The sequence below is a fragment of the Alosa pseudoharengus genome, unplaced genomic scaffold (assembly GCF_046254945.1).
Source record: "Alosa pseudoharengus isolate Yale_2024_CS ecotype anadromous, Long Island Sound unplaced genomic scaffold, YU_APseudo_1.1 YU_APseudo_1.1_scf_8, whole genome shotgun sequence".
In the NCBI taxonomy this organism is placed as follows: domain Eukaryota; kingdom Metazoa; phylum Chordata; class Actinopteri; order Clupeiformes; family Clupeidae; genus Alosa; species Alosa pseudoharengus.
In genome coordinates, this window is record NW_027468870.1 from 26,313,579 (window position 1) to 26,324,168 (window position 10,590).

The following is a 10,590-nucleotide window of genomic DNA, read 5'->3' on the forward strand; positions in this document are numbered from 1 at the left end:
GCTGAATTAAGCCCAAGTCAGAAAGTTGGATTTGGTGTGTGACAGCCGGCTAACTGGAGTTCCAGCATGCAGTAGGCTATGCGATTGAAATAGTGCTGGATTTATATGTGATAGGCCTACGTGGATAACTTTCAGTGGAGTAGGCCTAGCCTATATCGATAACGGTAGCTATAGGATATCGTATCATTGCATTTGGCGTTGCTCCCTGCCTGGCGAAGTGCGCAAAAAAAACAGCTTGCTTAATGCTTTGTGTTTGTTAAACACATGCCAAAGTTGAGTTATTTCATATAACGATGTCTGTGCAGCATCAGTCGCGAAGTGGTGTCATCCGTCTGCATAGCTGTGCATCCTACTGTTAGGATTTGCGATTTAGGCTGTTTTTTTTATTTTATTTTTTAGGATTTGCGATATGTGACATGTTTATTTATTTATTTATTTATCCATTTTTATCATTATTTATTAATTTATTTATTTTTACATCTTAGTGTAGCCTAATCGCATACAAACACCAGACTTGGTGCCTTGGTTCCAATGAAACAACACAGCAAACACAGACAATCTCAAATCAGTCTCGCCTGGAGGAGGATACAGATTTCAAGTTCAAGCTCAAGTAGCCTAGTAGCCTACTCATAAAAGGGGGGTAGGCTATGTTGTGTGTTTGGGTTATTTCATATATAGCCTAAGACTAGATTATTCTAGGCATATAGGCCTACTGTTCAAAATATTTAATTAAGGCCATCAAAAATATGTGATTATTTTATATTCAATTTAGTTCAATATTAGTATAGAATAATATTCAATATTATTTGAATTCATACATGGGTAAGACTCAAAAGAGGAAGATAGCAGACAATAAAGATGCTATAATTGGTCGAGATATAGGTCAGTTATTTTGCCTGTACACAATTGGTCAGGAGGTGGGACTTGGCTTTGAATGAACAGAGGAAGTGTCTGAAGCGTGAGACTGCAAATCGAAAGAAGCCGGCAAGAGACCACAAGGTAGCTACCTAGAAAGTGTATTTCAAATGTTCATCAAGAGACTGAGCTATCTGCTGCGAAAGAGTTTTAGTAGCACACCACTGGGACTGTACTCTCAGGTATAGCTCGTTTGCTAGCAGGACAACAATATCTGAGGCTACTAACATACTTAGCTTGACAGTGTAGCTAAGTGAGCTAGCCGGCTAGTAGCTAACCGGAAGTGAAACCATGCATCTGTGTACTGGTGAAGTTCAAAACAATAGATTCTACTACAAAATAATGTAACGTTAGTTCATCAGTTAAGTTAGCCTGTTGTCGATTCACTTAGACTCGGACAGTACCTGATAAGAACATAATTTAGTATCAAACACGTCATATTTTTTAATCAAGGTTTGTACTAGCTTGCTAATCTATTTGCCTGGTGGCTAAGGTAAAAAACAAACACTTGCGGCAACCAGTTAGGCTGATACAGGATGTAGACTATTTTTTGTTCTGTATGTCAGTCAGCCCTTTCCCTGTCATGTTTAACGTTGCTAATGTCAAGATATCACTTGCCTGCAAGTCTATACATTTAGTTCTTATGATTGAATAATTTGAATATAAGTCCAATTCTTCCTGCAGGTTACCTATTCTATTCAGCGAAAGCAAGTACACTGCCTAAAGATGGTGGACTCTCAGTACTACCTTCCAAACAGCATTAGCATCTCCAAGCTGGACTGCAAGGAGGCTTTTGGACTGTTATCTGCGAAGGAGAAGCTCTATGCCCACTACATCTCTCGGGCGGCATGGTATGGTGGTCTTGTGGTTTTGCTGCAAACTTCCCCTGAGTCACCTACAATTTATGTGCTTTTGCAGAAGCTTTTCCGCAAACAGACCCAAGCGGAGCTGGAGAAGGTGGCCAGTGAAGCTGGACTAAGTCCAGAGGAATACCAGGTTGGTACATCTGTCGTCATGCACATAGCGTTCCCAGGGCTTCTCGGTTTGGCTCCAGGACCAACCCCTGCTCTGGGAACCCTCTGCCTCTCCATCCCCCAAGTGCACATGAAGTACAGTGCTGCTGATGAGTTCAGTCAGAGGAAGGTGCAGGCACCTGGACTGAGATTCTCTGATCTAGATGAATACATTATCAAAAGAGAATAGTTTAGTGTATCTTTAAAATATATGCCATGTTGTTGTTATGCAGGAACAGTTTACGTGTAACACAGTTCAATGTTGTTATGTCAATGTGATTTTTTGCAACCAGGCTGTCCTGGTATATGCTGCAGGATTCTATGCCAATATGGGAAACTACAAATCGTTTGGAGACACCAAATTTATCCCCAACTTGCCAAAGGTAAGCAGTTCTTCCTTTTATAATGTGTAGAACAGGACCATTTTGTACAATGTTAAGATTATTATTGTTCCAAATAAATCTTAAAATTGTATGAAACATTGCATTTTACATGATGGGAAGACAAGCTGATCCACTTTTGATTTGTAATCTTGTTGACATGCATAAAGGTGCATGCCTGTAATATACTTTTTTAATCAAATTGACCAGGAGAAGCTGAAGGCTTTGGTGTGGCAGAGTAAGGCCTTCAAGGAAAACCCTGCAGAGATGGAGTCACTGTGGAACAGCTGCTCCAAACTCCTCTTCTCACTGGAGGACCGACAGAAGCAGCTTGGACTGGGTCAGGATGTGAGTCAGTGGATCTCCAGAGATCCAGTGGATCTTAAACAATTCAATTGCACAGGCATTGACACTGTCCAACTCCAAGACACCAAAAAATGTTTGCCGTTATAGATACCACTAGTTCATGGCAGATATAGCAATATTTGTATGGCAATATACGGCTGTACATTGTTTGTGCTTATCTAAATGGTCTTTATCATATCCCCAGGGGATCACCACATATTTCTCAGGAAATTGCTGTTTAGAGGATGCCAAACTGGCCCAGAAATTCCTGGATTCTCAGGTACATCCTTTCTGCTACCTATTTTCCAAGAGATTGTTGCTAATGTTGTTTCTATTCTCACCTTAACCTCCTACTGTATAGTTCATGGCCACAGTTCAAAACAAATCACATACAGGCTGACATGATCTCACATTTGACTTTAACATTACATTAAAACCTCTAGTTGGGTCTGTCATACTTATCTTATTATTATGCAAAACCTCTTACATATATACTTGTGCAAAATACATTAAGTGTAGATGTGTATCAATGATACTTAGACATTATCTATGTGGGTAGTAAAGACTTATATGTGTTTCTGTGTAGAATCTGAGTGCCTACAACACCAGACTGTTCAAGAGGGAGCCAGAGGCGGGGAAGCAGGCCTATGAGGTTAGACTGGCCTCTGCAGTGAAGATGGGTAAGCACTGCTCTGTGTTATTTGTTATTAGCTTTGACAGCAAAAATGATATGAGTTAGCCCAGTTAAGGAAGGCAGTTGGTCGAGCTTGGTCTCCTGTTTCCCTCTGCTGTAGATTGTGTTTCTGATGGGGAAGGCCAGACCCGCTGTGGCCGTTATGATTTCGAAGACGCCGTGTTCAATGTTCATAGAGGTGACCATGCTCCCCTTATGGAAAAAGTCAGCCAAAATTTGGAGAAAGCCAAGGTAAGTGTGCAAAACTTCTGTCTACCTTATCTGAATTTTCCATCCCTGTGCAAAGTTAAAGAAGCCCTGTGCAGGTCTGGTTATTCCTTCGCTGTTTCTGGGTTTTCGCCTGATTTGGGCTCGCATTTTTCACGACATAGCTCCCCCTGCAGCTTTGGTAGCAAGTGACTGCTACGCTAAACCCCCACTAGCTAGCGGGCTAGCCATCAAGAAACCAAGCTAAACACATACAGTGCTCACAATAAAACGGACGAGCAAACACATTGTTTAAGAGACTATCAAACCACATTACAAAAACAAAGTTCACCGAAGGGTAGGCTTCTTACAATTTCAATGGCAACAAAGCCAAGTCGGAGTCCGTTTTGCAGTCTTCTTATAAACTACAATCTGACTACTTTTTGGAGGTGCGATTGGATACTTCCACTGAGTCACATCCGGATTTGTTCGGACCGGGACCAGAAAGTTGCATATTCGGTTTTTCAGCGGAGAAGCACTAGGGGGAGACAAAACACCCACCAAACGACCCAAAAAGTGTTGTAGAACCATCAGAACGACTCTCAACCTGCATAATTAAAGGAAAATTCCGGTTTTTAGCACTTTAAGGCCCTTTTCTGGTTTGTTTTGGATGAACTAGAGTGGTGGACACCGAAATTTTGACGATTGGTCCCGTCTCGACTTTTCTGACTCGTTTTGAATCGCCTTTGACTTCTTAGGGTGGCTGGCAATGGGCATACTGTAGTAGGCTACTCAAACATGTCCTAAAACAACCCTTAACGTTCGTTTTCAAAACTGTGCAACTCACCGAGTGGTTAGTGGTCTTCGTTGATTATTAAAAGCAAATATATCGGCGCAATGTATGATTTCCAGCCGTCTTATTTGCTATTGTGGAACTATTCACAACCGCTCAATATTTGAACCTGAAGCATAGACGGTGGCGCAGCTATCAACGTGCAATGAGTCTTCCAACAGAAATCAATGGGATTTTACAAAATGCCAAATAAAACACGACAGAAACTGTATTTCGCTACACTACTTGTTTTGGAACATCAACGAACACCACTAACCACTCTGTGATTTGCACAGTTTTGAAGACGAACGTTAAGGGTTGTTTTAGGACATGTTTGAGTAGCCTACTACAGTATGCCCATTGCCAGCCACCCTGAGAAGTCAAAGGCGATTCAAAACGAGTCAGAGAAGTCGAGACAGGACCAATCGTCAAAATTTCGTGTCCACCACTCTAGTTCATCCAAAACAAACCAGAAAAGGGCCTTAAAGTGCTAAAAACCGGAATTTTCCTTTAAGGTCATTTTTGCCAAAATTGTTGCATAGGGCTTCTTTAATTTTCACAAATTGGTAGAAAGCCAAGTTTTACATTGTCACCTGATAGCGTCTTCTGAGAGATAAGTTATAAAAGTTTTTAACAAGAAGTGTGGAATTAGAATACATCATCCATCATCATCAGCTTTATTGCCAGACTCAAGGCCCATTCAGAAGACACAGACATGACATACAACATACATTAAAAAGACAAGGATATACATATACACACACAGATACATAGAAATACAGACACTGCACAAACCCAATCTGTTCCTGAGGTAGTAGGGTTAGGAATATAATGTTTCTGTGATTTGTGATGGGATAGCATAAATTATTAATTTATGTTTGGGGACTTTAATGGGGGTATTAATATATCTGTGTTAATTTGTTTATTTTTACACAAATCCATGTGTTTGCAATGAGTGCCAGATGTGTGTATGGATAAAGAAACTCAGTGGATATTATTACATGTCTAACACATGTAGTATTATTTTACTTTGCGTCAAAGGCATCAAGTGAAGGCCCCATATCAGATTTTCCCTGAAGCTTGAATAAAACAATTTAGTTTTCCTGATCTTGTTTTAGAAGATTCCAAAGTGCCACTGAAATCCAGTTAATGATTAATCCAGTGATTTATCGCTTAGCAAATTTGATACGCTGCCTACTGAAAATATGATTCAATACTCGTACTGCATGGCCATGTGAGATCCACTGTAGATTTAATGTGTATGTTCCCTTTGTAGACCTATGCGTCCAATGAGAATGAGGTTCGTATGCTGGAGGAGTATGTTAAAAGCTTCAATTTTGGATCAGTGGATGCACACAAAGAAGGTTCCCGCTTCTGGATTAAGGACAAGGGTCCTATTGTGGAGAGGTAACACTACCTACATGTAGACACTGAATTGCCTTTTCAGTCTATTTTGAGGTTAGAATTGTAGACTCTACCGTTAAATGAAAGCCTAATGGGCTTAAGGTCAACACACACCGGCACCAACGTGAGTGCGGCGCACTCCACTTTTGACCTTCAATTCCATTGTAATCAGTACAACTCCACACACCAGCGTTGCACTTTGACGCCGCCATTGTGTCTATTACGATTCAGTTCTATTTTGTCGGCGGCGCTCCATTGAGATCTCAAAATCCATTGTTTTTCCCGGTGTTTGCCAGTGAATACGTCAGCGCTGATGTACGTGGAAAGTGACAGCGCTCCTGTTGGCACCATTGTGCGCTGTGCTTTAGTATTTTAGTGTCAATGTTGAGAAAGTCTATGAGTTGGTCAGGCTAACGGTTGTCCATTCTATGTTTAGTTACATTGGTTTTATCGAGAGCTACAGGGATCCTTTTGGATCCAGAGGGGAGTTTGAAGGTAAAGAACTGAAATATACTTTGGGTCTCTCTTCCGTTATAAACTCATCAATACTCCTCTCAGTCGGTGTGGGAGTCTTGAAGTATGGGTTGTAATTTAATTTTCCTTGTGTGGACAGGGTTTGTTGCCGTGGTGAACAAGGCAATGAGCGCTCGCTTTGCCCAGCTGGTAAGCAAGGCCGAGGTGCTGCTCCCAGAGCTGCCGTGGCCAGCGGCCTTCGAAAAGGACCACTTCCTGCGGCCCGACTTCACTTCCCTGGATGTGCTAACGTTTGCCGGCAGCGGCATTCCATCGGGCATCAACATCCCCAACTGTGAGATGATCTTAATTCCTGTTGCAGCAGACTGACATGCAAACAGCTTCCATTTTCTGTACTTGTGATTTTTTTGTGCTTTGGCTTTAGTGATTAATGTCTGTTTCTCCTGCCAGATGATGACATCAGACAGTCAGAGGGTTTTAAAAACGTGTCTCTGGGAAACGTGTTAGCTGTGGGCAGCATCACTCGTAAAGAGGACCTCACCTTCCTCGAGGAGGACATCAAGGTATCTTTCTGCACTTCTCCTGATGACGATAAGATATTCGCCACAGTGCTGAATGGATTTATTAGATACAGATGGCTAAGAGCTCTGCTGTGTGCAATCCTTTATCTTCTCTGCAGGATTTGTACCTCAAACTGGTGGGCCCTGCCTTTGAGGTGCAGGTGGGGCTACATGAACTCCTGGGTCACGGCAGTGGAAAACTCTTTGTTCAGGTGAGAGCAACATCTGTTCTGGCTTAAAAGTGCACTCTGCAATTTATAACTAATAGTTATCTTTATTTAGGCTGAACAGCCAAAGAAATCGCCCCCTTCTGTGCTCCTGGCAAAGTGTTGATTGAGAAACACTCCATGGAGAGCCAAACGGATGTGAGGAGCAGATTTCACAAAATGTTTATTGGATTTGAAGTGGATCATAACATTAAATGATTTGCCATTCTTATGTGCTCTTAATCTCCGTAGATGTTGTGAAAGTACATAAACTGGAATGTGATGTTCGGACAGCAGTGTTTTTTGAGCACACTCACTTAATGAATAGCCAAGGACTGAAAGGAAAGTGTATGAGATTTGAATTGCAGACTGCTCCTGTCTCCAGATGGCATGTTGTGCTTTTGGGTGGCATCTATGTTTGTTATGTAATTAGTAATCAAATTATTTCTGTTATTTGTTTGGCTTTAGGATTCAAAGGGAAACTTCAACTTCGATAAGGGCAGCATTTGCAACCCACTGACTGAACAGTTGGTGAGTTATTTCGTTGTGGTTGATGGTTTTACCCTTTGAGTGTGTGTTGTATTTTAGCACACAGTTTCATTTGTCTTTAGATCGTAATTTCTAATTAATGTAACCTCCCTGTCATGTAGGTGTCGAGCTGGTACCAGGAGGGTGAGACGTGGGACAGCAAGTTCTCCACCATCGCCTCCAGCTATGAGGAGTGCAGGGCCGAGTGTGTGGGCATCTACATGTGTCTCGGCAAAGAGGTGCTCAGGTGAGAGTGCACACCAACCAATTCCCCACAACAACGGGTTTAAACTACTGCGAGAGCTGTAAGAGTTTCTTAAAATTTCACCAGATTTTGAATGTTAAATGTTTGACCTATGTTAAAAATGATTGTCAGACAAATACGCACTTGTCGAGAGACGATGTGTCCAATATTATGCAATACAATATTAAGCACAGATTACCGAAGGCTCTTTCCTCCCCGCAACATCTTTTTGTGTTATAAGTATCAAAGTGTGAAGTTGGTCAGCTTTTAGTATTTTTTTTTGTCTCTCACAATAAGTCTTGGTACAGCAGCTTTTTGTAAAAAGCCCTGCTCCCATTCTTCAGTTGTGCTTTTCTGCAGCATCTTTGGGCACGAGGGAGAGGATGCTGAGGACGTGCTGTACATCAACTGGCTGAACATGGTGCGCGCCGGCCTGCTCGGACTCGAGTTCTACACCCCAGAGAGCAAAACCTGGAGACAGGTGAGGACTTCTGTGCAGTCAGGGCACCCAGTCACAGAGAAAAGGACTGTTACTGTGTGTAACCTGTAAGGCATAATGGATGACACGGCGTTCAGGTATCAGAACTCGATGCACGTTCCAAGGTGGTAATGCGGCCACAACATAAAGCGGATTGTCCAGTTAATTGGTATTCTAAAGAGTGCATCTCAATAGGGAATTCAACCAAGCAGTGGGATAAGTAAGGTATGAGCTACACCAGGCGCGTAACTGAAGCTTTTCGCGACGCGTAAAATCCATTTTAAAAGACTGGTCTATTTTTTTCGAACGTACGCGCCGCTATCACGTCTGGTGTAGCTACTTCCATTGATTATAGTGGCAGCTAATTGTTGCAGCAGACGCTACGCGAACAGAACGCTTCAGTCAGCCTGGTGTAGCTCATACCTAAGGGATAATGGATGACACGGTGGTCTGTTAACAGAAATGAATGCACAGTCGAGGTTGTAAAACGGCCCTGACGCGCAGCGTGCATTAATTTCTGTTCACAATGAGTTCGCCGAATTAATATACTAATAATATACTATACTAATTAAGTGTGATGCGGCCAAAAAAAATGGATCTACTTCATAGGTGTTCAAATAACATATTTAGAATGCACTATTCTAAATTACGCAGGACAATGGGAAATTCAACCAAGCAGTGGAATAATATACAATAATTAAGCAGAAGATTCAACTAGGAATTTTGTTACTTGTGAATTTTGTTTGAATTTTGCTTCTTATGCTGTCCTCTCTGTGTCAGGCCCACATGCGCGGTCGCTTTGTCATCCTGCGAGTGCTTCTGGAGGCTGGAGAGGGGCTGGTGACCCTTAAGGCCACCACTGGTGCTGACGGACGACCGGACATGGTCATCTCACTGGACCGTTCCAAGATCAAAACTGTGGGCAAAAATGCCATCCAGAAATTCCTGTGCAAGTTACAGGTATGTTGGTGGGGCGTTAGAACAAAAATGTTTGGATAATTGTAGTCAGAGCTGTATAGAGCGGCTCTGGTTGTACTTATCCAAAATCTTATGATCTCAACTGACCGGCAGGTTTACAAGACCATTGCGGATGTGGAAGGTGGCCGTGCTCTGTATGAGGGCTATTCTGAGGTGAACTCTGATGGCCCTCACGACTTCCTTCGCATCCGAGAGACAGTCCTGCTCCGAAAGGTGGCTCGGAAGCTGTTTGTCCAGGCCAACACTGTGGTCAAAGGTTTGTGTGGTCAACAAAACATTGTCTTCTGGAAATCAAACTCCAGTATATGGGATGCAAGTGTTTACTCACAGAGTGTTACAGAATAAGGGACAAGAAAGGTACTTAAAAACCCACCAGGCTAGCCACATAACTACTTATCTTCAGAAGTGCTGAAGAAGTTGGAGTTAGTTTGGCAATGACACAGCCGTACCACTGTTATTCTCCTTTTATCCTTCAAAGTCAGAAGTCAAAACAATGAGGAATTGGGCAATACACATAATGCAAAGGATCTGTAAAACACTTAAGTATCATATTAAAGTGAATCCATCAAATAGGACTATATAACTGTAAATATTAATATTGCTGCTACTACTACTACTGCTAAGAATAATAATAATAATGCTCTTGCAGGGGAGAGTGTGGAGTTGGTGGAGTATGAAAACACAGCGGCGGGACTGGTTCAGTCGAACACTGACCGCTTCCAGGAGGATGCAGAAGAGCTGGAGCGCCACCTGCTGGAGCTGAGCTCTCAGGACGTGTCGTGCTGGTGCTGAGGAAGGCACAGCAGACCAGAGCCAACTAGGTGTGACTCCTCGGCCAATCTTGTTGCCCTCCTCAAATGTTTCATTTGATTGATTGTTCTTTTTTGTCGGATGCAAAGTGAGTTGATGAACTGTTGATAAATATACTGTAATGTACACCAAGGGAACCAAGGGTTAGCAGTGGAGGTTCTACTGAAGTTTAGCAGTGCTGAAACCTTAGTGTGACCCCAATTTCTAATTTTTACAACCAAGCAATCATAATCGTCTGTAAATAATGAGAATGTGGTAACAGTGGGTGCCGTATATGTTTGAGATTGTATGAATAATCTTGCATAATGACCTCTGTGTAGCTCAAACGAGAGGCCTTGAGTGAAATATGTGATAATGAGAGGGGCCATCTTGATCTTTGCGGTGAAATTTGACAGATTGGCTTTCAAAAGTTAAACAGTGGTAATCTTTAGGAAAGACCTGTGTCCTGGACGTTTTCTTCTCTGCCAAACATCCCACTAGGGCATCTTTCTCACCCATGTCTATACATCTTGAAATAAACTAAAATGGAGACAAAGTACAAAA

The 10,590-nt window shown here is 42.2% G+C and overlaps 1 protein-coding gene across 3 annotated transcripts; it reads left to right on the top strand.

The window, feature by feature from the left end:
* The first annotated feature begins 950 nt into the window (after positions 1 to 950).
* Positions 951 to 10,590, top strand: dpp3 (dipeptidyl-peptidase 3). 3 transcript variants are annotated; one of them, XM_076275291.1, is made up of 18 exons: positions 951 to 999; positions 1,600 to 1,911; positions 2,222 to 2,311; positions 2,519 to 2,656; positions 2,859 to 2,933; positions 3,240 to 3,333; positions 3,448 to 3,578; positions 5,642 to 5,772; positions 6,206 to 6,264; positions 6,383 to 6,577; positions 6,694 to 6,806; positions 6,923 to 7,015; positions 7,478 to 7,540; positions 7,660 to 7,784; positions 8,142 to 8,262; positions 9,040 to 9,219; positions 9,331 to 9,493; positions 9,887 to 10,590. In XM_076275291.1, the coding sequence occupies exons 2-18, from the start codon at positions 1,642 to 1,644 to the stop codon at positions 10,027 to 10,029; spliced, it is 2,184 nt and encodes a 727-aa protein (XP_076131406.1). In that variant the 5' UTR covers positions 951 to 999; positions 1,600 to 1,641; the 3' UTR covers positions 10,030 to 10,590. The 3 variants fall into 3 exon arrangements, with proteins under 3 accessions (XP_076131406.1, XP_076131405.1, XP_076131407.1); XM_076275290.1 differs by lacking the exon at positions 951 to 999 and adding an exon at positions 1,009 to 1,097; XM_076275292.1 differs by lacking the exon at positions 951 to 999 and adding an exon at positions 1,346 to 1,368.

Bases quoted from the DNA above. Each gene is read 5' to 3' on its own strand.
- dpp3 (XM_076275290.1), top strand. From the start codon at position 1,026: ATGTTCATCAAGAGACTGAGCTATCTGCTGCGAAAGAGTTTTAGTAGC. The intron at 3,579-5,641 runs GTAAGTGTGCAA...TTCCCTTTGTAG, and splicing joins AAAATTTGGAGAAAGCCAAG to ACCTATGCGTCCAATGAGAA. The intron at 6,578-6,693 runs GTGAGATGATCT...TTCTCCTGCCAG, and splicing joins GGGCATCAACATCCCCAACT to ATGATGACATCAGACAGTCA.